The sequence below is a fragment of the Neovison vison genome, chromosome 6 (genome assembly GCF_020171115.1).
Source record: "Neovison vison isolate M4711 chromosome 6, ASM_NN_V1, whole genome shotgun sequence".
Taxonomy (NCBI): Eukaryota; Metazoa; Chordata; class Mammalia; order Carnivora; family Mustelidae; genus Neogale; species Neogale vison.
The window spans coordinates 171,501,589-171,528,103 of NC_058096.1; the positions used below are offsets into that span (position 1 = coordinate 171,501,589).

The 26,515-nt window shown below is 40.0% G+C and overlaps 1 protein-coding gene across 4 annotated transcripts in view; it reads right to left on the bottom strand.

The window, feature by feature from the left end:
- Positions 1-26,515, bottom strand: part of ATG7 (autophagy related 7) — a 254,848-nt gene that overhangs the window by 194,997 nt on the left and 33,336 nt on the right. For all 4 annotated transcript variants that reach the window (XM_044252987.1, XM_044252989.1, XM_044252986.1 and 1 more), the window contains exons 8-14: positions 19,030-19,118; positions 17,310-17,431; positions 13,033-13,123; positions 12,082-12,226; positions 8,327-8,485; positions 1,887-2,081; positions 202-405 (exon numbers count right to left, since the gene is read on the bottom strand). In XM_044252987.1, coding sequence (XP_044108922.1) covers positions 202-405; positions 1,887-2,081; positions 8,327-8,485; positions 12,082-12,226; positions 13,033-13,123; positions 17,310-17,431; positions 19,030-19,118 — 1,005 coding nt within the window. The remainder of the gene's footprint in view (positions 1-201; positions 406-1,886; positions 2,082-8,326; positions 8,486-12,081; positions 12,227-13,032; positions 13,124-17,309; positions 17,432-19,029; positions 19,119-26,515) is intronic.

A 26,515-nucleotide genomic window follows, 5' to 3' on the forward strand; every position in this document is an offset into this window, starting at 1 on the left:
CTGGTGAACAAGAAGAGCTGTGCACAGTTTATGACACCAATCAAGGCTCGTGGGGAGATAATGTCACTCCCAAATTAGAGAATTCTTCTATTTGTTTAAAGACAATATTTAAATAGTCACAAAAGAAAAAGCTGGGTCTCTTTGCCCCAGTGGGCAAGACAGTTGTAGGAAATACCTGGAAGCACAAAGAAATCTACTTACGTCTCCTGGAGCCACCACATCATTGCAGAAATAGCAGCCAAGTTTGTAGCCAGGGATGTTGGCAAAAAGTGATGAGCCCAGGAGGTCAGTAGGCGCCACAAGGTGACCAGAACACAAGTCCCCAGCTCCCTGCTGCTTAGGTTTCTTCAAGCCATGTCTCATGACAACAAATGTGTCAAATCCCAAGGCAGCATTGATGACCAGCTGTGGATTTCAAGGAATAAAAGTCTAGAATTAAGAGATACTTACATTTTAAGCCATGGCTAATTTCATATTTGGTCAACTTTTAAAATTTATTTTATAAATATGTGCATTTGAATGTAATTAGAGTCTAGAAGCCAATGTTAGTAAAAGCTACCCAATACTGAGGATTTGCTTGACCAGTGATTATCACTAATTATCTACTTTGGTTTCATTTAGAAGTCCCAGATGAGGATATTTACAGTTTTATATATCCTATTTACAGATAAGGATAATGAAAGTCAGAGCAGTTACTTCTATAACTTGCCCAGGGTCACTTAGCTGTTAAGAGGTAAATGTATAAAACCAAGTTTTGAGAGTTCTCAGTCATATTCTTTCTACCATTGTGCTATCATCTGCCATGTCTACACACATTTTTTTAAAAAAAGATTTTATTTAAGAGAAAGAGAGAGCAGAGTGAGAGAGAGTGACTGAGAGAGAATACACGACGAGCTGGGGAGAGGGGGCAGAAAGAGAGAGAGAGAGAGAGAGAGAGAAGCAGGCTCCTCCCTGAGTAGGGAGCTGGCCATGGGGCTTGATCCCAGGAGACTGGGAATCATGACCTGGGCTGAAGGCTGAAGACTGAGCCACCCAGGGGCCCTACCAGACTTTTTTTTTTTTTTTTTTAATAATAGCTTCACTGAGACATAACTGACACACTACAATTCAACCTTCACAGAGATTTTTTAAGGACACTTTTTTTCTCATTTATATTAGAATTTCTCTTAGTTGTGATTTAACTTATTCTCCTAAATTTCTGGTTATATGGGAAGTTGGATAATAAAAAGTTCACTAGAAAAAAAATCACTCACAATCTCATGGCTCAAACACTTACTACTAATAGTTTGGGGTATTTCTTCCTGTTGTTTTCATGCTTTCTCTTTCCTTCCCCCCTCTTTCTCCCTTCTTCTTGTGTCCTTCCCAGCCTTTTGCTAAACAGATGTAAATGTTTATATATTTACAGATATAAACAATTCTTATTAAATGTATACAATATCATATCTTGCTTTTTGAACATAATGTGATATTTTCCATGTTAAGTTTTTGAGAACATAATTGTGCACAGTTGCATAGTATTCCATCACATTTATGTATCATGATTTATTTAACCATTCAATACTGTTGGCCCTTGAAGCTGTCACTGACCAAAGAGTAATAAATGAGACAGTCCTTGTCCTTTTGGAGCTTACATTTTAATTTAAGTAGAATATCCCCTCTAGAAGACCTCAAAGGGTTGCTGTGAAAATGAAACAGAAGAAACCTATTATACTAGATGGTGGTATATGAGACAAAGACACTGTCTGCCAGCGGAAGCCTTTTGGCACCATGTCACTAGGTCATTTGCCAGCACATCTCTCTTCTGGAGGGAAGGCAGATCTCCCTCCAGGGTAATGGCACATCAAGTCACAACCAGACACAAGAGCCCCAAGATCCACACAATCTACCTTTCTTTTGCTCGCAGCAATGACGGCAGGGAGCCACCGGCTCTCTCTGGTGTCCATCAACAGGAAAATGACATCATGGCTTTCAATAAGCTGCTCCAGTTGTTCCACATCCCTGCGGGCTTGCTCCAGGGTGACGCTAGAAAAGTTCACTGGGTGTCCAGGCATCGGGATGCTCATGTTGAACCCTCTGGCATTCTGGGGAAACACCCAGATATACAGATGTCTGAAGCAAACATATAGGTGATATCTTAGAGCCCATTTCTCCCCATAGCTACAAGCACGCATGTGTGGTCACTTGCAACCAAAAATTTCTCTGTGCATGATTTTGTTGCTTGTCCCTTTTGCTACCTGTGCCCTGTACCTTCTTTACCTCTGCATTCTAGATTATCTTGTTCTGTCATCTCAGGATCCCTGAGCCTGGATAAAGCAGCAAACAGAGACATACAGATCCTACTTCCAAAGAAGGAGGTAAGTACTTCCCCTTTGAGGCAAGGACACTGAAGAAAACCGTAACTTTGGTTTTTCCTATAATCTGAGGCCAGGAACCTCTATGAAAATGCCCTGTGCCTGCTCAGGTCCTATGTCCAGTTGTCTCTCCCTACTGGTTCCCAAACTGCCCCCCTCCACCATTTCCTTAGTGTTTAACATCTCCAAATAGGATATTATAACAAAAAACATTTATGATTTAATAAACTCACATAAGATTAGAATGACTGATAGTTACACTTTAATCTTAGAGGTATATGCACTTTAAAAAAGCTCTCTAAACCAAAAAACTCTCTAACTTACAATAAGAAAATCTACTTAGAAGCGTATAGATTTTTTTTTTTTTTTTTTGGAGGGGACAGAAGGGGGATGAGCTATAGCAGAGTGTGGTACTCAAATGAAACTTCATTCCTTGTCCAAAGAATTTGTCAGGTGGCCAGGATTCTCTTCAAGTGTGGGGACTCAGGAGTTTTCATAGGGGCTTTAGAACAGCTCTGTAATTTACCACTGGTCCCCTGAAGGCCCCACAGTGTCTTGGCAGATTAACAGTGAGTCACATATGGGTGTCAAATGAAGCCAGGGATATTAACTGTCCACAGAAAAGGAAGTGTTCTAGAATCACAAACTGCACCCTTAACTCCCTGCATAGGGCTGGCTACAGGGAGGAGTGTGAAATCATTAGCTTTTTCATTCATTTCCCAAAACCTGTCACCTACCAGAAGAACAGCTGAGGGTGGGGAGGGAGGACAGAATAAATAGGTCCTTTTACAAAGCAAAAAATCTTTTTTTTTTGTGGATTGTAGCTCTGTTCTTCTTATCTTAAACTTTAAACCTAATCTCCAGGATTCAAGGAAGAGACAGACAATACTAACAAAAGCAGTGATATTTAAAAGAATGAAAAAAAGTTGTAGGCAAAGTAGGAAAAGATGCCAGACAGAAAGGACTTCAGAAAGAGGGTTCAAAACAAGTCCATTTTAACAACGAGAACACTACAGAGGCAGTTATCTGGACCTCATTAATTAATTAACTCATTAAGCATTATGCATCTACCAGGTACCAAATACTATAGTAAACAATAGCAGAGACTACAGTAAAGTTATTACCTTATTGTCTTATTACAATTGGCAAAGCATTTTAATCGGTGGTAGCTTGATCCAAAAAAGGTATTATTTAGGTATATTAATGACACCAAGATTAAAGCATAACTACTCAACACCAATTCGGATCTTTTCAGTAATACAGATCCATACCCATTTCATTGACCTCCATGATCCTCTGCTTGCTAAAACTTCAGCCAGCAAGCCTATTCAGGACTGGCTCTCAGCCCACCATTTAGATTCACATACCTAAGGCTGGAATTCAGCAAGTTTCAACATGGCAGTTTTCAACCTTGGCTACACATCAGAACCACCTCTATAGAGAGGTTTTAAAATTCCTAATGCCTAGGCTTTTCCCCAGACTATTTAAATCATAATTTCTGAGAGTGGGCCCTACCATCAATATTTTCTAAAACTCTCCAGATGATTCAAATGTATAGCCAGGGTGAAAGTTCACAGAAAGTATAACACACAGATTTCAGTTGGGTGTATTTCAACAAACTACATATTAACCACTGCATACACCCAGCAAGACACAGGATACTTCCATTACCCTTGAATGTGCTTGTGTGCCCCTTTCCAGTCAATTCACACCGTTCCCATCCCCACTGGGACAACTGCTGTTGCAACCACTTTTTAAAACCCTAGATTAGTTTTGCCTATTTTAGAACCTCATACAAATGGTATCCCACAGTCTATACCTGTTGGTGTTTGGCTTCTTTTGCCCAGCATAATGCTTTCGAGATCCATCCATATTAGTAAAGTATCAAGAGTGTGTTCCTTTTTGCTGTATGAAAATACCTCAATTTTTTACTTAAAGTCTCACTGACCACTATTTGGGTTATTTCTAAATTTTGGCTATTATGAATAAATCCATTATGGAAATTCTTCTGTAAGTGTTTTAGAGTATGTATGTTTTCATTTCCTTTAGATAAACATCTATGAGTGGGATTTCTGGGTTTAGGTTAGTTTAGTTTCATGAAAACCTGCCAGACTGATTTATAAAATGGTTGTTTGAGCAGTAGACCAAGAGCTCTGGTTGCTCCCCAGCCTGACAACATTTATCCCTGTCAGTCTTTTTAACTTGAGCCACGTTAGTGGGCATATCTTCATGGTTTTTTTTGTTTTGTTTATTTTTTTTTAAAGATTTTATTTATTTATTTGACAGAGAGAGATCACAAGTAGGCAGAGAGGCAGGCAGAGAGAGAGGAGGAAGCAGGCTCCCCGCTGAGCAGAGAGCCCGATGCGGGACTCGATCCCAGGACCCTGGGATCATGACCTGAGCCGAAAGCAGAGGCTTTAACCCACTGAGCCACCCAGGTGCCCCTATCTTCATGGTTTTAATTCCTGTTTCCCTGAGACCACGGATGTTGAGCATTTCTGTGTGTGCACTGGCCATTTATAGGTCTTCACTATGAAATAAATGCCTGCAGAAGTCTTTGGCCCCTTTAAAAAAAAATCCTTGTCTGTCCTTTTATTATTGAGTGTGGTAGAGGTTGTTTATGGATTTTGTTTAATAGCTGTTTGCCAAGTAGACATACCATGAATGTTTTCTGGATTTTGGCCAGACTTTTCACTCTCTTAATGGAACTGATTGGAAAGCAGGAGTTTCAGGTTTTGATGAAGTTAAGTCCAAGTTATCCATTTTTTCACTTACGGTCAGTATTTTCTGGGCCCTAGGAAATCTCTGTGTATCACAAGAACACTGTACCACTTTCTCCTGGAAGCTCGGTAGTTCAGCTTTTATGCTTAGTTCTGAACTTACTGGAGTGTCATCTAAGGGCTTAGGGTGCTCCATGAGGGCAATCCATTCTGGATAGGTGGGATTCCAATGTCTTCCAGCCTTGGGGGAGCTCTGGAATCTCCACTCTCACAGCAGACAGTGATGCTTTTTTGCCCAGCCTCACAAAGTCACGACCTGAGCTCATGTAGCTTGATCTGGTCAAAGACTCAAGGTGCCGCCCAGAATACTTCTTTGTTCAGCTCCCATGTCTGATACTCTGTCCTGTGCATTCCAGCTCCCTTAGCTGCTCTGGACTTGGATGTTAGTTTCCTCAGCTCATCAAGCCCAGGAACAGCTCCTTGGGCTCCTCCTGGGCTCTGGCATGAGCCAGAAAGTGCCTCCATGCAATGGGCTGGGACAAACATTTTTTATTTCCTTTTTGTCTAGGACCATTGTCTTTCCATTGTTCATTGACTGGAGAGAGTCGTTTTATGTATTTGACCCAGCTGCATAATTGTTTATGGCAGGAGAACTGGTCCAATAACAGTTACTCATCAGAGTTAAAAACAGACATCCAGAGTTGGGTTTTAAAAGCTCTATGGTGGTTCCACAATCCTATATTCTATTGCCTTGTCTTAGAAAAGGGAACTTCACATAGTTATTTGACTTATTAATGGTCAGGTTTTTTCCTACTCAGTTAATTCAACCCCAGGATTACACAGGGTATTTGCAGTAGAATAGTTCTTTCCATGTCTTGTTCACTTAAGACATGTCTGTAGCCTGGTATGAGGAAGGTGATGAGTAAGTATTTGTTCAAGCAAAAAAAACACCACACCGAACAAACAAAGAAAGCACCATAAGCCTGAGTAACCTGTAAGTGAAATTATGATGGACTGCACCAGGACTTAAATGGATTCTGCACATTATCTATTATTTTTTATAAGGTAGGAAGGATAAAACTGTAACAGACCTGGTTCCTGGCCTCAAGGACTGAATAACCTAGTAAGGAAAGCAAAGTAGCACAATGTAAGTGCCAAGGAAGATGTCTGACCTGGTGGGCTAATGATTTCAAGAAAAGGTAAACTTGATCTCAAATGTCCAGCAAGAGTCAGCCCTAGCTTTGGCCCTAGCTTCTACCCCAGGGCCTTTCTCTGTCTTCCCTGACCTCCACTCTTCAGCTTCCCTGGTTTTCCTTGGTGCCACAGAAGCGCTGCGCTGCCTCCTGACTCTGGCATTTGTACAGACAGCTCTGATACCCTTCATTTAGCTGATCCCCACTCATCCTGCAGGACTTAGCCTCCTCAAGGGAGTCTAACTTAGGTCAGGCTGCCTGGCAAACATCTTCACAGCAACTGAGCTCCTGGTTCATGCACTTACTACAATTATAACTATTTATGACATCAGTTATTGACCATGCTCCCCCTCTGGACTACAGTAGCCCCATGCAGGGAAGACGGAACTTTGTTTTGTTCCCCAGTCTCTAGCACACAGAAGGCCTTAAATATTTAATGACTAAGTAAAAGAATAACTGAACAAATAAACAGGGAGGACTGCACTGGATCACAGACCATTTGGACAAGGAAAAATTTCAGGCAACTAGTAGCAGAGGTCAGCTTCAAAGCCAGGTCTGTCTGGGCCCTGAGGGGAATTTGTAACACTTTCCAGTGACAGACTGGATTATTCCTCCGAACTATGCACTGCCTCTCACTAATAGAATTAAATGTCTTCACCCTTTGCCACATGACTTTGCAGGACCTCCCACTAGGAATGCAGAGGAGTTTGTCCAACTCCACTGACCTTGGGCTTGGCCCTGTGACTGGCTTTGGCAAGGGAATGGAGAATGCTGCACTGTGTCACTGGTGAGCTGAGACTTTTAGAGGTCTAAGTTTTTACCAATCCTTTTATACTTCCACCTTCTACCATAAGAAGAGCATGACACAGAAGACTGCTGCTCCCTGAACCTAGATTTTAAAACAATGACACATAGCACAGATTGGAACTTGACTTAAAACCTGGAGTCCAGCCTAGACCAGCAGCTAAGCCACAGCCAATCTGCAGACCTGTGAATGTGAAATAAATGCTTATAATAGTAAGGCAGAGATGTGAGGATTGTGCGGTATGCAATAATGTAGCAGAAACCTAGCTAATATGATGGGGTTGTAACATTCTTATTTCTTTTGGCATCACAGTCCTAGCTGGGGACACAGCTGGTATTCATCAATAGTCTTAAATTAAACCCAATAGATGATGTTCCTCTGGATCACTGGTAAAATGGACAAAACAACATTGCTCTTTTAAAGCAAGAACTAAAATGAATAGGGGCACCTGGGTGGCTCAGTGGGTTAAAGCCTCTGCCTTTGGCTCAGGTCATGATCCCAGGTTCCTGGGATCGAGCCCCGCATCGGGCTCTCTGCTAGGCAGGGAACCTGCTTCCTCCTCTCTCTCCGCCTGACTCTCTGCCTTCTTGCAACCTCTGCCTGTCAAATAAAATCTTAAAAAAAAAAAAAAAATTTATAAGAACTAAAATGAATAAATCTAAGACTGAGTGATTAAACAGAAAAAACTTGAGAAAGGGGTGTTTTGATTGTTGTTGTTTTTTTTCTTTTTTTTAGCTAGCACTGAGAATCTCTAATGCCACTTTAAGTGTTAGCAGATGCTTTGGAGACATCTAACCTAACTTCTGTCAGATAAACTGATTAAGCATGCAAGATGCACATTTTCTTTTATGGATGATCTTTAAAAAAAAAAAAAAAACCTGCCAGGATTTTGAATCAAATGAACCGAACAAACTTGTCTCTTACTATCTGGTATTTTTAAAGTAAACAATGAAACTCAAAAACAAGAAAACAGCTTGAGTAAAAAGCTAAATATTTAGCCAGATACTCCTTCTGCATAGACTACATTCAAACTTACAAAACCTACAAAAACTTTTCATAAGTGCTTCATTTTGTTTTCAAATATATGAGAGTTTTGTTTTGTTTTGTTTTTTTTAATGCCCATCTCTGAGAACAGGAAACAGAAGCTCGGCCATATAATGGAGTCCTGGGTAGTAAGTGACAAACATCCATTCCCCAAGATTAATCGTGAGAAGCTACAGGAGACAAGCTCTGACGTTCCCAAACAGCATCACGTACCACTCCAGGGAATATTTTCTGAAGCCGGTCTGCTGCAGCCAGGGCCTTGGGCTTACCGCCTGCTAGGCAATCTTCAAATTCATAGAGAGGCTGCCTCACAGGATTGGAGTAGGAGATATTGGCGTTGTCCACAAATGTGATGTGTCTGACGCCCCAGCCCTGCATGGAAACAAGAGATCAGGGTGTGTTTCTGATGAACATGTCACGGAATGTCTCTCTGTAAGGTATTGCTTGGGGGTAGCTTGGGAACCTCAAATACAGGAAACTTCAGAAAATGAATTGTGCAAATTCAGTTTTTGATCCACAGAGGGTCAACTTCCTTTAAAAGAGAAAATAATTATATACCTGGTGCCTGGCTTCCTGCAGTAATGAGACTAAGAAATGTCAGGGTGGGTCTGAATAATAACTCATTATTTTTGACAGTGCCATCAGAGGAAGATCTGGAGATGAGTCCCGTAAGAATTGTCTATGTTACTGTCTTAAAAGGATTAGTGATAAGCCCCTAAAAGTCCTTGCTTTCCCTTAATGAATAATTAAGTATAAATAACAGCTCACATTAAAACTCACTTAAAGCCTGAATTAACTCCTCAGAAAAATAACTTAGGAGTTATTCCCCATCGTATAACATCAAAGAAGATTTTGTACTACTTTTTTAAGACATAAAGGCCTTATTAATATTCAGTAATCCACCAGACAATTCTATATTCTCAGAAACAGTTTGCACGATTTCATATACTTCAATTATAACTCCTAGAAAGTCTTATAGAACCACACAATTTTGAAGTGAGATGGAATCTCTAATATCCTTAGTCCAATTATTTCGTTCTACAGAGATGGCAAGAGTAGCCCGGAAATCATTTAAGGTCATAGATCTGGTTAATGGTTGGGAAGGAATGAAATCCAGAGTTGCAACCAAATGAAGATGCCTACTTTTTGAAGAGTGAGGTGCAGTGTGTGTATTTTAGCAGATCATAAGAAAGCACAGTGATCTAAGAGCAGCCCTGCTATGACTGGCTACAAAGCTGATTCTGCTCTCTCTCTTATTTCAATATCTTTCCATTAGGGATTCAGAAACTCAATTAGACTGATGGTTCCAAGGGCACAGTCAACAGAAATCCAAGATTCATTTTCAGGGTTGAGAAGGACAGGCCAGAATCCATCCTTTCAAAAGTATACTTTAGGTTATCTGTTTTGAAAGCCCACTAGTAAACTTTGGTCTACTCACCCAGTTTGGTAAAGTGACTTTTACCAGCAAAGCAGTCTACCATGGAGGCAGAATAAAGTTATGGGAAATCTAAAAGTCACTTGTGCTTGGTTTGGGGACATTTATTTCTGAAGTATTTTTACCTTCCTTAAAGCAATGCTGAGTGGACAGCAAGGAAGACAGTCTGGGAAGGTGCTGGGCAGTGGGAAGAAAGCCAGGTAAATTACAAACAGACCACAGGTTAGCCACCTGCAGGCGGGTATTTGCTTCTGGCTTTTTGGAATGCTACACAGTTTAAATGGCTAACCTGCCAAGATTAAAGAAAACTGTAACACTTGATGCTGGTGAGGGTGTGGTGATGAAAATCTATTGTACTGGATGAGAATGTAAACTGATGTAATTTTTCTGGAAAACAATTTAGCAATATGTTTCTAGAATCTTTCAAATGTTCCTATCTTCTGGTCTATTTGCAGCAATCTATCCTCAGTAAATGCTTCCAGCAATTTATCCGAGGAAGTAACCTGAAATATTAACAAAAATGTTCCACAACATAATTTACAGTTGTAAAATACTGGACACAATGTTACCATCTACCACTAGGGGAATGTCTCAGAACACTATATTTCATCATTTAAGAAGGCATTTTCTATAGTCATTAAAAATGCCTGACAGGCATCATTTTTAATTACATGAGAAAGTGTTACAATGTTAATATATGAAAGCAAGGGCATTATTATAAATAAGATCTTTTAAATATATATTTAACAAACATTGAAGGAAATAAGTGAAAAACTGGTAGGAAAATGGATGTCTTCTTTTCCTGCTTTATAACTTTTGACACTTTACAAATTTTCTACAGTAGCTTTCCACTGACTTTATAATTTTTAAAAATGTTAAGAAAACCTAAGCACCTAATTCTGGAAGCCAGGTAAAGAACAATAAAATAAATTCCACAAAACAGGAAGATATTAATGAAGATAAAAGTAATTATTAATGAATCTGAAAGCAAAGCAAAACAAGAGCAAAAACTATAGAACTAATAAATAAATCAAGTACTTAGTCCTCCAAAAAGACTAATAAAATAGACACGCCTCTCTAGCAAGTCTGAATAAGAGGAAAAAAAAAGAAAACATAAACATGCAACCTTAGGGATAAGGAAAGATTTTCTAAAAAGACAAAGAGAGTCTTGGGGCACCTGGGTGGCTCAGTGGGTTATAGCCTCTGCCTTTGGCTCAGGTCATGATCTCAAGGTCCTGGGATTGAGCCAGTATTGGGCTCTCTACTCAGCAGGGAACCTGTTTCCTCCCTTCTCTCTCTGCCTGCCTCTCTGCCTACTTGTGATCTGTCTGTCAAATAAATAAATAAAATCTTTTTTTTTTTTATTTTAAAGATTTTGTTTATTTATTTGACAGACAGATCACATGTAGGCAGAGAGGCAGGCAGAGAGAGAGGAGGAAGCAGGCTCCCTGCTGAGCAGAGAGCCCGTTGCGGGGCTTGATTCCAGGACCCTGAGATCATGACCTGAGCCGAAGGCAGAGGCTTAACCCACTGAGCCACCCAGGCGCCCCAAATAAATAAAATCTTTAAAAAAAAAAAAAAGACAAAGAGAATCTTAAAAGATGCTAAGAGAATACCATATGTATTTTGTGTCAATTACTTTGAAAATTTAGATGAATAAAAGAAAATTTACAAAGGAAATGAAATTAAAGATTTACTCTCACTAATAAAAGAAATGCGAAATAAAAAGCTCTGTTTTGTACAAGTTCCTAAAAGTACAACCTAGTAAAATGTTTCTGGAAGGTAATTAAGCTTGGGAAAAAACCCATATAAATATATTGTACATAGTATATATTGTACATTTAAGTGCATGTGAGTATACACACAGGTACACACACACATATGTGTGCATGTGCATACACACATACATTCTCTCTAAAATAACAATTCTACTTCTAGGGCTTTTTTCCTAAAGAAATAATCCTAGACATATGTAAAGATATAAAAATGTTCATTTCAACAGCATCTCAAAAAAATATGCTGAAGTTGGAAAAAATTGAAGACATGGTCACTAACTATAAGTATACAGAACACACAGAGAACCACAATTACTTTTCTATAAAGTTAAGAATAAAAACCTGTTACAGACAGTATACTATGATCCAATTTTTATAAATATAAACAAATGGCAGCAAAGATGACAAATGTCCCTCTATATGTTTGCATCTGCCTATGAAAAGTTCAAGGAATGTGATATTGTGTATTAATCTAGGAAGTCTTCTTAATTCTGGGAAATGGGACTTGAGATGAGGGTGGACAAAGACTTTCTGTTTCTACTTTATAATAAAAGTATGAGTGCCTTACATTGTTAAAAAGATAACTGAGAAAAGAAAAAGGAAGGGAGAGAGGTAGGGAAGAAGAAAGGGAAGGAGGGAAAGGGAATCTGGGAGGTGGAAGGCAATATGGTATAGCAAAATAAGAAAAGAAAAGAAAATAAGAAAATAAGAAAAGAAGCCACAGCTTCAGAGGTACCATTTGGCTCCCATAAACTTACCATCAATGTCCTAGCTACATTACAGCCCAAGGTGCCAGCTCCAAGCAGCAGACACTTGGCAGACACAACCTTGTCTAAGTCCAAAGTAGGGACCAATCTCCAACACATCAATTTGAGATTTAAATCCACTGATGACTCAGCTAACCTAGAAAAATGACAGAATTATTTATTCATTCAGTCACTCATTTATGCCCCATCTTATCCTAAAAAGGTAGAAAGCATCTGAGTAAGAAACTGAGGAACAAATCCTGAACAAAATGGGATCAAAGGGAAAATAAGACGAAGCTTTAGGGCAATAGGGAGGAGAAATGGCACACAATTTGTGCCACCATAGACTACTGCAACTGCTAGTGATAGGCCATGAATTTGATACTGAGCCCCTAGCAGCCAAGGGGAAAATGCAGACATGGCCGCTTACAGGAGTCATTGTAACTATAAATTTAAAAAACAAAACAAAACAAACAAAAAAAAAACACAGCTACTTAAGAGGAAATTTTCCCTAATACTGAAAACCAAGAAATATTTTCCACATCCCCTCAAAAAAGGGTGCACTTATAACATCCCTTAAATACAACATTAGTTTCCATTAAATATTTCTTACAATGTCCTTCAATGTAGGCTAATAGGAAAAATCAAAGACCATGAATAAAGGACTAAAAGGTAGTAGGTACCTGTAACTAACTAGGTTTGAGTGTCTCAGCTCAAAGCAAGAACAAAATTTATAATGTCTAGAAGAGTAGATGAACTGTGTGCCCTTCCAAATCTCCATTGGTGATATTTAGTTTTCACAACCACGATTAAATCAAGTCAGGCAGCAACGACTGGAGTAACACTTGTCATTATAAACAGCAGCCCCTGCGCTGCCCTGAGTGATGTGGTTAGTCTGACGGAACCTTCTGTGTGTCCTGGTGACAAACAGCCCCACTGGAGAAAACAGCTTCCAAAATATACCTTTTGGGGTCCATACATTCACTGAGGTTCACCATCCTAGGTCCCATGCCGCCTTTCTGGTTTTTTTCCCATCCAACTGCTTTGGGACAATCTTAAAGCAAATAAAATAGGGAGTTGAATGAAGGAAGGAAAAATAAAAACAAGTAAGTCAAGTAGCAAGAGGGCCAAACATTAATAAGCCTTCAGTTCACTTCTTTTTCACAAAGGCTCCAGGGCTTGAACTTGCATGTACTTGCTAAGTGGCTGGCCATCTGCCCCAACTACCCACACCCTTGTGGAGAGACCACCAGACCTGGGCATGGTTTTTCGTAGAAGGGCTTCTGAAATAAACCTTGATTTTCATCTGAGTAGCCTCCACTTCCCCAGTTCCTGGAAGTTGCTCAAAATAAGACGATCCCCTCTGGGCTATGTATAACCCTGTGCAGGGCTCTCTAACCAAGGAAGACCAGCCAGTGTGACTACACTTTTCTGCTGAAGTTCCCACCAGGCTTTCAACCTCTGCATTCAGTTCCTCCTTTCTGTTTCTCATCCTTACCATGTCCTTCTGCTCAGCCTCCCAAGCCTGTCACTGAGCACCTGGCCTATTCCTCTGTTAAGAAGCCCTCTCCTTTAAGTTTATCCTTATCCATTCAGACCTTTCCCTTCCCTGACTTCTCTCTTCTCCACTAACCTCTCTTAATCTCTGCTATGGGTGCCTCAGAACTTTAATTCCAGTTCTCAAAGTGTGCTCTGTGTGATGCTCTGAGAGGTCCTGTGGTTGCTCTATTCTACTATTAGAAAATCTCTTAAGTGTCTCGCTTGCTTTCTAGAAAGCTCCTGCTACTTTCTCACCTTAATGGTAATCTGACTTCCTTGGCGGAAACCTGCTAATGGGGGCCTCTCTTACACTCCTCACATCTTAGGACCTTTGTCACTCTCCCATTCTCACCAAATACCTGAAATTCACACTAAAACCTCAACCCCTTAATATGGAATTCACTTGGCCACAATCTATGCTGCTAGCATCCCTTCCAATGTCTGCCTTAAGTAACATTCTCTGAAGGAACAGGAACTCCCTGACTTAAAAATGTATAGGACTGCTGGGAAGAATTGTATGTTTCTAATTTGTGTGTTGGTGTTCTTTGGCCATTCTCCTACTTTTAAAGATTTTATTTATTTATTTTTTTGACAGATCACAAGTAGGCAGAGAGGCAGGCAGAGAGAGAGAAAGAGGAGGAAGCAGGCTCCCTGCTGAGCAGAGAGGACCCTGGGATCATGACCTGAGCCAAAGGCAGAGGTTTTAACCCACTGAGCCACCCAGGTGCCCCAATTCTCCTACTTTTAGATTGCTGTCAACACTTCTATTTTTCCTTCCTTGGGAACTTTTTAGCTTTTGACCTCTGTTTTTTAAAATAGTATTGCTCAATATAATTATGGGACCTAGTAGGTGTAGATTTTCTTAATGCAATCTTTCCTTTCTGGGATAGAATGACCATTGGAAAACCTTGGGGCCAGTTATCCTCGAAAGCTACTTGGGCCCCACTGTGGCTGGAGACATCATTCACAGCAAGAAGCCAGAAAACGAATGTTCCTTCCCATTTTAACTCAGGCACTCTGAAGTGGTCCATTTTTTTTTTTTTAAATGTAACAAAGTTAAACTGCTATAAAAGAGGAGTTCTTACAGAGGTTAAGAGTTCAAAATTATTTTTTTCTAGGAAAAGGAGTTCAGACATGTTACTAAATTCATATTTTGTTTGTTTTCCTTAACTACTCTTACATTAAATAAAAAAATACCTCTCTAACATATAGCCAAAACTTGAAAGAACTTCAGAACAGTTTAGTACTGTAACTAACAACTCTGGCCTAAGCTTTCTCCTGTTACAGATAAGAAGTCATAGACAAAAACAAAATTTCATTTCAAATGAAAACATCTCTGTACTCAAAATGTCACAGCCATTTCTAAGAAATATATATAAAACTAGATATATTAGATATATCTATATATATATATATTAGATATAGCTTATTAACAATGGAAAAATATATTTAATCCATCAATAGTATTTAGTCAGTCCTATCTACCTCTATATAAACTGTATCCATAAACCATGCCCCAAATAATAGAAAAATATTTTTTAGGAGAAAATCAGGTCTTGCTTTCCCACAGCTGAACAAGCAGGAGGAGAACATCAAGGACAAGAATTAAGATGAAGAATGTCCCACTCAGAGCAGAGTCTGCTGTCTCCTTCCTCTGGCTGCCAGTATACTTTTTGTATCAACAATGGACAGTGGGCTTCTTGCACCACAAGGAGCAAAAGATGATTAAAATTGTGCTTCTTATGCCATTGTCATTGCAATTTTGCACTGTCTTCGAAATAATAAAAAATACTACCATATCAATAGCCTTCATTTCATACTATGATACAGAATAACTCTTTACAAAAATTTATTTCAAGTTTTATTTAGAGCTAAGAGGGAAAACATTAATTTACATGAAAAAAAGAAAATTGGCCTTTTCTAAACTAAATAATCTACACTCGATATCAAGTATAAAGAAGATATATTGGGGTGCCTGGGTGACTCAGTTGGTTAAGCAGCCGCCTTCAGCTCAGGTTATGGTTCCAGGGTCCTGGGATTGAGCCCCACATCAGGCTTCCTGCTCAGCAGAGAGCCTGCTTCTCTCTCTCCCTCTGCCTGCTGCTCTGCTTACTTGCGCTCTCTGTCAAATAAATAAATAAAATCTTAAAAAAAAAAAAGATATGTTGAAGGTATTTATTGGGTGATAGGAAACACCTTTTTCAAAAGGAGATGTACAATGCTTCCAGGCTTTGCCAGCTTCACCAAGCATCAACGAGATCATCGGGACCGTGAAGGAAGAATCATACAATGACTTTATCATAAAAATGGAAAAAAAAAGTGCTTCCTCTGAAGGACAGCTGGCAGGATTAAGTGAGTGAAGAAGTGTGGAAGGCACCTGGTGGCCTGCCAGACACAGACCAGGCACATATCACTTGTTAGGTAACTCACTTATTCCTCTAGAACTATCTACAACTGTGGCTTAATAACACGCAGGTATGGCACCTCAGTTAACAGCACATGGAAGCTATTTTAGAAGGTGCCAGAAGAGGGTGCTAAATCAGATGCATGGATCTAAAGACAGCAGGAAAGCTGTGGATTTCTTAAGGCTCTCAATTTACAACCTATACCCTTCTTTGCCTAACCAAGCTGAATCCACTGTAAATTTATCCAGGAAATCTATTTAAGACATTTATCAGTGCAATGGCAAAGAATCACCAATAAAATGCCCTCAGAGCCAATCCTGAAACCTTCTGACATCACTATAGAAATGACATCTCAGAAGAGAAGCTAACAGTGCCCTCCCCAACACACACACACACACATTCTCTCTCTCTCTGAGGCACAGGACCCCCAGAAGAAAGAAAACAAAGTGCTGTGGAACAATGTAGATGTGCCGAAAAGCAAATTAAACAATATGTATAAAGGTACCCTGGAAAGCATGTAAGTCATAGAAATCTGAGAGATCATTTTGGAGAATGCTGGGCTTTGTGTAAATAGGAAATTAACATTAATTAGCATTTACTAAATGCCTATAATAAGCCAGATAGTGTTTTGTCTTTTATACAGGACACACATTTGTCCTAAGGGAGACTCCATGAGGTAAGTATTATCTTTATTTTACTTGGATTTGAGTATGTATTCTATCTTTGTAACATGTATAAAAATACATAAATGTATACACACACACACACACACACACACACACACAAATCTATAAAATATCCATGAGCCCAAGTTTCCTAACTTATGAACTGGAGATAACAGCTGATGTCTACCATTCAGGATCTGGTGAAGAATATTAAATGTGGAAGGAGAAATGGCACTTTTGCTGACTGATTTACTATATGGAGAGAAAGATCACATAACTTTACACAACAAATAAATATGTAAGTATAGTATTTTGTTCTTCCTGTAAGAAAGTTCAGGAATAAAGATTTTATATGAAACAAAAGCTAGGTGGTGGGGGGAGAATCTTCAAGACTGGAGGGAAAAAACAAAGGCCTGAAGGAAATTTCCTGAGGACCATCTTTGCCTTTGTTCCTTTCTGAATAGCAGAGTGTGCCCTCTGTTCAAGGGAGGTGTTCCCATGGGCAAAGAGGTAGGCGCTGTACTTTTCTCTATCTTCTGCTGCCATTGTGAAGGGAATGAAAGGAAAGTCAAACTTGCTTCAGTTCCTGATAAATGATAATTATATGCATTCTCAAAGACTGGCAAATTACCTGGGCTAAATGCCATTTCTGGAAGCTTCACTTCGAAGACGATGCTGTGAGCAATGTCTCTCACCCCCTGCATGGTGCGGTCCCGGAAGCAGAGGACTTCAACAGACTGGAAACTGCTACTCCTTGATGTCAGGTCCCAGGTTTGAATTAATTCATTTTTTTTTTTTTAAGGAGGGAAAAGAAAGAGCTCACATAAGAGCTTCAGCAAAACCAGTTGGAGAGTATTCAATTCATTGTTAATTATGCCTCCCTGAACTCTTGGGGCATGGCCTTAACCTCTGAGAGATTTTGAACACATTCACGTATGCTTTTCTTTGTCCAAATGCTTAGAGACCGAACAATGAATTGGCTGTAATTTCTAAATGGATTTTATGTAACAATCACATTAAATAAATAAATAAATAAATAATTCTGACAAATGCATCTTAAATACAGGGGGGAATAAAGCTTACAAGACATTAAAAGAAACTTTAAGACATTCACAGGTTCTCCTGGCCCCCCTTCTCCCTCTGAACTCATATTTTATGAAATAGCACCTCAGTCAAAAGTAGTTAGCAAGCCTATGTGTACTCTCCAGACACACTACCTGGGTAAGCAAGTGTAACAATTCTCCCTCTGGGGACAATCTAGAATTAACCATCTTCATTTTTTTAAAAGCATTTTTATGTAAGTAAAACAGATATGAAGACAAGTACACAAATCCTAAACATAAAGGAGCCTATCTCCTGCCTCTCCCAGTCACTGGCCAGCCCCTTTAAGAGTAACTACTACTCTAATGTCTAAGTCTATTCCTGGGTTTTTCCTGCTCTGATCTTTACAGAGAAGGAATCAGAGGGCCTATTCTCTTAAGGGCTGGATTATTTCCACTGAACCTCATGGCATCCGTGTTGACATGAACATCAGCAGTTCACTCAGATTTATGACATCACATTCCATCAGAATGAATATGCCACAATTTATTGACCATTTCACTGTTGAAGGACATCTGGGTTATTCCTCGTGTTTGATTATAAAGAATAATGCTGCTGTAAACATCCCTGCATGTGTGTGTTGCTTCTAAGCATACATTTCTATGCATTATCTACCTGGGAAAGAAACTGTTGAGCCAGAGATAGTTTTCACTTTGGTGGATGCTGCCCATTTTTGAGCAGTTTGAGGGTTCCAATTGACTCACATCTTTGGCAACACTTGGTGCTGTCATCTTTTTCAAGTCATTTGGTAGGCATGTAGTAGTATCTCAGCATGGTACCTCATTATCTCTATTACTGAGTAGAATCTCATCATATTTTATGTCCATGATGACTAATGATGTTGAGCATCTTTTTAAATGTATATTGACCTCTTAGATACCCTCTGTTTTCATTATTTTAGGGCTAGAAGAAAAGGAAGATAGCAGCAGTAAGAAAATCCTATGTGAAGCTAACCCAGACAGCTGGAGGGAGGGGCTGGAATTTCCAGCTTGGGACCTCTGGCTGCTCACTCTGCCCTACTCTGAAATGTCTTTAGTGCAATATAGACAGTCTGCAGCTCTGTAACATACCTGCTTAGGGGCTCCCACTGATGGAAACTGGATCATGACTGATGAATTAATTTATTATCTGGTTTCTATGCCAGAAATGAAAAAATGCATTGGAAAAAAAAGAGACACAGACAGAGGCATACACAGTGTCAAAAATAGAGTGACAGAGACAGACAGACACAGACACACACATGTAAATACCATCGGTGCGCTGCTAGGACCAAAAGATTCCTCAAAGGCCATCCAGGATGCTGGGCTAAGTTACAGGGATCATATACACCAATTGTTATCTGTAAAGAGAAAAGATGTTTTGAGTGAGTCAAGTGTCATGTTAGGTTCACAGTACAGACACTGCTAACAATTCCTCTTCCCTTTTATGCTATTCTGCAAAAGCATTAACAATTAGACACTTGAAGGGCTAGAGAATAGAGAAGAAAGCAAAAGGATCTCACACCAGACCACAGGGCTTCTAGATGGAGGGGCTATCGAATTCTTCTCTGAGCCTCCACACCTTGCAGTAGGCTTGGCATAGTAGGAACTAGATACATTCAGAAGGAAAAAAGATTGCAGGGAAAGTAACTGGGAGGGAAGACAGTCAACTGTCAGGGCTCACATAGAGAACATCCTCTCATAAAGAGACACAACCTGTGAAAACTACTAATGTTTATGTAACAAAAAAAATCAAAGAGGGGCCACTACCATTACAAGCCTACAGTCAGATCAAACGAAAAAGTCAGATGCTCTGGGGGTGCCTGGGTGGCTCAGTGGGTTAAGCCTCTGCCTTTGGCTCAGGACATGATCTCAAGGTCCTGGGATTGAGTGCCACATCGGGCTCTCTGCTCGGCAGGGAGCCTGCCTACCCCCCCTCTCTCTGCCTACTTGTGCTCTTTTTTTCTCTGTCAAATAAATAAATAAATTTTTTTTTTAAAAAGTCAGATGCTCTTGATATTGTTAATATGTATTCCTTCCACTCCATCCCCTCCAACTCCCTCAGCACTGACCTCTGTCTAGAAAACTCTATCCAACTTCAAATACCATTTCTTCAGTGAAGACTCCCTTTGGTGGGAATAATCACTCTGCTGTGCTTCCACAACAATTTGTAGATTATACATACCATTTTTTACTTTTTCTTCTTCCTTGCAAAAGACAATGAGTACGCAGCACCCAGATCTTAATTTCTAAATGCCATTCTCCAATAAAAGGAATCAGGGCTCCTTGAACACATGGCTAAGTCTAGGGCTGAGGCAGGGAAAATACAAGATGAGCCTGCAGCATCTTGTACACCAGAAAGTAAGTGCTCAACAAAGGCATGGAGCCATGCCAAGGGGACACCAGAACGAACTGAACCAGCATTTGATGGTCAAGGCTAGAACAATCTGAACAATGCAAATAAATAATGCAGGACTGGATTATAATCCAAAGGTATAAAATAAATACCTGTGAATCCATACTGATATAAATAAATGATGGGATAAATAAAAGTAAGAAGGTGAAGAGGCAAGTCTTCCTTATAGAAGATTTCCAAACAATATACTGCCCTTTCTAGGAATAGAGCTTAATCCTTCTCCTCCTGGAGAGGGGGCTAGACTCAGTGACCTACTCCCAAAGAACAAACAGTAACTTCACAAAAAACAAACCTGGCAAAGACTACCTTAACCACATGATCAAGTTTAACATCATCATGGATGCCGTGTGCTTATCAGGCACCTGAGATATGATGTAATGACTAGGGCAGCTCACCCTTGGCAGCTTTCTTCCCAAAAACCCATAACCCCGGTCTAATCATAGGGAATCATCAGACAAATGCAAATTAAGGAACATTCTATCAAAATAACTGTCCAGTACTCTTCGAAACTATCAAGGTCATCAAAAACAAGGAAAGTCTGAGGAATTACTACTGACCAGGGGAGACCAAGGAGTCATGACAACACAATGCAATGTAGTCTCCTAGAATGGCTCCTGGAACAGAAGGAAGCCATTGTGGGAAAAACTGGTGAAAAGGAGAATAAAGTCCAGAGTTTAGGTAAGAGTAATCCACCAAAGTTGCTTTCTCAGGTACTATGGATAACATCAGAGAAAACTGAAACTGGGTGAGAGTGTATGGGAATTCTCTCTGCGCTGTAGTTTTAGTTTTTAAATAAATCTAAAGTTACTCCAAAATAAAAAGTTTATTTCAAAGAAAAGAAGACAATGAGCATCTGGAGAGCAAGGAATATCTTTTTCATCTCCCCATGATCAATTCATGTATACATACCAGATACTTAGTGAATGCATGTTGAATAATGAAAAGATGGATGGATGGATGAGTGGGTGGGAAGGAGAGAGGGAAGGAGGGAGTGAGGGTGGATGGGTTGGTGTGTGAAAGGAGGGAGAAAGGGAGGGATAGAGGAAAGATGGCTGGGAGAGAACCATAAATCAACCAACAGGTTCCCTTTATAGGTGTAGTTTTGGGTTAAATAAATAAAAACACAGTAGAATTTTAGTTACTCTAGATCCACTAAGTTCCACGAGAATGGGGCCAGGCCAAACAATTCCATTTATTTTACTACAATGCTCAATATAATATCAGACACAAAGCAGAAGCTTAACCCTTACTCAGAGAAAGGAAAAGAAAGGAAACAAAAGATAGAAAGTCAGGAAGGCAGAAGGAAGGCAGGCAAGCAGGAAGGAAAGGCCTAGAAGTCCACCATCCAGAAAAAACCAGCATTAACACCTTGGTATATAATCCCCCTTAATTTTGTCTTTGCATAAATATATTTTTACCACAACTTTTATACAATTATATAATTTTAGCATAATTTTTATTACAAAATGAAAATGAGACAGTGCTATAAATACTGTTTTATAGCTCTTATTCTATTGTTAACTGTCTTCTATGCCAATAAATGTCTTTCTACAACCTCTGTCAGTAGTGGCTGAATGGCATTCCATTGTACTGGTGCACCACAACTTTTTTTCTATTTCCTATATGGAAGGACAATTAATTAACCTTCATCTGTGCTAAGAAAAATCTCTGAAAATGAATTCTACTCTAGTACTATCAGATAATTACTGCATTATTCCAAGAGTACTCTTTTTTTGCTACCTTCTCTATGTGAAATTTTCTTATTCTTAACACTGAAGCTTTTTGTGTAGATGCATTTCCTGTCTTTAATGCAAACAGACATATTCATATTTTATTCAATACAGATTCAAACATATAACTATCCTTTCAGGAAACACAGAATATCTTTATTTGAGACTTCCCTTTTCCATGGAAGATAAAAACACCAGCATCCAAGCTTTTAAAAACAGAGTTTGCACAGACTATTCTGAGTACTTCCCCTTGCTACATGACTGTAGCTAAGGCAAATCAGTCAAATCCTTTAAGCCTCAGCTGGTTTTTTTGGGGGTTAGTCAGAAAGGGGCAGGGGGAGAGAGAGAGAGAGAAAGGATCTTAAGCATGCTGGGCATGGAGCCTGACGTGGGGCTTAGTCTTAGGACACTGAGATCATGACCTGAGCCTAAATCAAGAGTAGGATCTTAACTGACTGAGCCACCCAGGCGCCCCTAGGCCTTGACTTTTTTTTTTTTTTTTAAAGATTTACTTGAGAGAAAGAGAGAGAGTACGGGGTGGGAGCGGGGCAGGGCAGTAAGCAAAGGAAGAGTGGGAGAAAGAGAGAATCTCAAGCCGACTCCCCACTGATCGCAGAGCCTGACACCAGGGCTTAATCTTGCGACCCTGAGAGCATGACCTGTACCAAAATCAAGAGTCAGACACTGAAACTGACTGCACCACCCAGGCATCCAGGTCTCAGCTTTTTAAACCTGAATCTCTGGGCAACTACTTCAAAGAGACACAGTGAGGATGACAGGGTATGGTACTGACATGAAAAGCCCTGTATATGTGTAGTGCTATTAACATTATTCATGCTTCCAAATCTCCAGTGGTGAGCCTAGCCACGTGTATCTGTATAAAGTGTTGAAGCGATGCTGGTGCCGTTGGATCAGTTCACACACTTACTCGGAGAGCCATTAGAGAAGGTGATCTTGTAGACTAAAGAGAAGTCTGTGGGGCCATTTTTCATTACCTTGGAAAGTCTGGACTGGCTCTATGTCTAAATGTGGTCCACGCACATGTAGTACCACCTGGGAATCTGTTGGAAATGCAGAATCCTAGGCTCCTTGTCTCCAGTCCCACTGGATCCAACTCTGCATTTTAACAAGGACCCAGGTGAACTGCACACTTACGACAGGCTAGGCAGCACTGCCCTGCTCCTCAACTCTCTCCTGTCTTGGTCTTCATATTGGAATGTGTGTGGCAATCACGCTTGGGAAGCTTTCAAAAATCCTGCTGCCTGGGTCCCACCACTTGAGGTTCTGGTTTTGCTAGTCTGGGCTGTGGCTTGAGCATTAGTTATTCTAAAAGCTCGCCAGGTAATTCTAAAGCACAACAAGTTACAAAGACCTCTTGAGAGTGCAGCGGTTGCTTAAAGTGGCCTCGCTCTGTGCAGGCTCAAGCAATGTCTATCACATGCATCTTTCCATCCCTAGTGCCTGGCACAGTAATGGATGTTCAGCAAATTCTGCTGAATAAATGACAGAACTGGCCATTTCTCCAGGCCCCACTATATGGGAAGCTCTGCCCCTTATACCCTATCTTTGGGCAGGGATCCTGGGAGGCAGCTGGAGGGAGGGAGATGATGGCTAACCAACAGAGATCTGAAGCTCACATATAAAGCCATGGTACAGCATCTTGGCTGGCCCTTTTCCCTCCCTTTTCTTTTCTCAATAGTACAGTTTCCCCCTACAGTGACATTTCCACACTGGGATTGCCCTGGATGAGAATGTGACAGTTTAATCTCAAAGGACTTGCTCTGAGAGATGAGAAAACCCGAAACCCGAAAAATGAGGCATTCCCCCCAGGGCTCCCTCTGAATGAAGAAATTGTCTCCCTTGAGTTGTTCTGGTCCTGTTGGCAATCACCACCACTTGGGACACCCTTCAGCTTTATTCCCTTCTGTCAATCATGACAGATGGCATCTGCTGGACAAATTATATTTAAGTAATCATTGCTTTGCCTTCACATTTTAAAAAATTTATCAAAGACATTTACAAGTCTATTATCCAGCAAGAAAAGGGGGAGAAGGGGGAGGCTGGCATTCTATTTCTATAACATTTAAAACAGCTTAGAAGAAGAAAATGACCTGATGTGGTAGAAAAATCCAGAGGTCAGCAGGCATGCATGACCTTCGTATTGAGACTCTGAGTTTCAATTTTCAAATGTGACTCAATAAATCTGGACTCTTAGCAGATGCCTTATTCTCATACAATTTCTCTGTACCTTAGGTTTCTCCTCTTTGGAGAACTCTGCCTGCACATGGAGACTGCACACGAGGCAAGCTCAACGAATGCTAACTATAACAGCAATGTAAATAAACTCTATGTCGTACCTGCACTGACCCCTCTGTATAGTTCAATCTGTTATTGTCATGTAGCGATCTACCTTCCATCTCCAAGTTCCCTTTTTCCTAACTGGCAGAGAAAAGAAGGGGATAAGTTCCAGTTTATCAAACACTTTCCACATTTAGGCTTTATCATCTATAAGTGCAGAGTTGGGACTAAATGAAGTTATAGAAACAAGAATGTCATATTAGATACTGTAAGTGGTGCCTAATTTCAAAGAATGAGTACATTTCTGACACTAAAAAGAAAGGCAATGAGATAGGAAGGTAGTAAGAAAAAAACCCCAACTTTTCCTGAGCAGAAAAAAACAGGAATCAGTTTCTTAGAGCAACCTGACCTAAGATGAGCTACAGAGTAGGAGTGAACTGCTGAAGAGAAATCTATCAACCACAAAGGGAGGTCAACTTTGAGATGCTTTAAAGTAACTCTCCTACCCACATGAGGCATGCATGAATACAAAAAGCAAGCATCCAGACAGGAAAACGACAGAATCCATTTGACATTAGGCTGAACATCCTTTAATATTTCTTTGATGATTCAAAAGTGATTCCAAAATCTTTAAGTGCTTTCGGAACCAAATCAGAAACCTCAATCACTGTAGGAATTAGTCAGCACAATGCTAGGTAAGCCAGCTTAATTGTTTGGGTAAATAGATTTTTTTGTTGGTGGTAGTGGCAGTCAGAAATCATCATGGGCTAGGAGTTCTGCCTTCTCCACCTGGCTTTGTCACACAATCATTGTGCCAAGCTGGGCAAATCACTTCTTTTATAATACCAATCAGTCGAAAGAAGCAAAATGTAATTGGGGGAAAAAAAACTTTGTTTAGAAGGTTGTCAAAATAAATGCTCCCTTCTACTTGGCCAAGAGCACACAATTCATTGAAGTAGCTCAGTCATGCTCTGGCTATGGTCCACCCAGTTATTTGCTGAAAAAGTACATGAGAAAGAAAAGAGGGCAAAATTGTCAACTTGAGTACCTTCAGCTGGAGAAATTTCCACACTGCTCCCTTAAAACACACTTATCTGACAAATGGCCAACTACTACTCAAATACTTGATGTAACAGGAAACGCGCAAAGGCGATTACATGTTTTAAAAGTACAGGACACAAAAACCCAAGTATCTAATGCATTGCAATGTCACAGACAGCTGCCAAGATGTGGAGCTTGCTAAGTGAAGAAAGAGGCCCGCTAATAGCATACCAATTGTTGTTCCTTTGCTTCGCTCCTGTCCAAAGATTTTAAAACCCCAGAATTAAAGGCTAATGTTGTTAAAATTACAAAATGTTTCCCAAACACCCAATCTTCAATAACTGCTCTGAGGAAAGCAGAAGACTCAAGCAAGCTTTCCCAAAAGACTGGCAATGGCACAGAGATATGGGCTGTTTTTGAAGGAATCACAAACACTGGCTTGAAAGACAACTAATTGTTAATGATGCGGTTGTCACCATGACCAGTAAGTGGAATTATAGTCTCACCGAGGGAATGAAGTATGTAAATGAGGCCCTTTTTTAATTGGTTCAAATGTGTAAAATGTGTAACATCCCAGGGCTGGTCTGGGTGCATGGCTGGCAGGAGGAAAAACCAGCACAGTTTGTGAGCCATAGTTATGACAGGCAGTGGTAGGCCAGAGCTGGCCTGAACAGACTTGGGAAAGCCAACTGTTACCATCTCTTCACATCTCTGCGTTCTGTGACTTCATGTTGGCAGCCTGAACTCGGCCATGGTGGGAGGACTGACACCATGAAAAGAAGCAAACATACACAATCAGGGTTTTGCCCCACCGGAGAGCCAGCTGTCAAACATTTACGAGCACACCACTGATCATAGACCTTAAAATGTCCAAACCCTTTAAGTCAGTAGTTCTCTATCTAAAAATCCTTCCTAAGGAAATAATTCAAGGTAAGTGGGTAGAGGGCAGGAATCTGATGCACAGGGAAGCTCCTAATAATGAAAAAGTATCAGAAAACTAAATGTCAAAAATTTGATGTTATCTAGCAGAAAGGAAGTTGATACAGAGTGTAACGGTATTATGCTAAATGCTACAATAAAAAATAATATGGTATCATCTTAGCCTTTAAAAAATAGAAAAAGATTAGTAGGAAATATACAAAATGTTTACTTTAAAAAAACCTGATATCTTAAAATAATAGTTGAATAACATCATGAAAATTTAAAAACAGAAAGATGCAGCTGGAAATAAAAATCACAAATGGAACCATCCTTAGTGCAGTTCATTTATTGG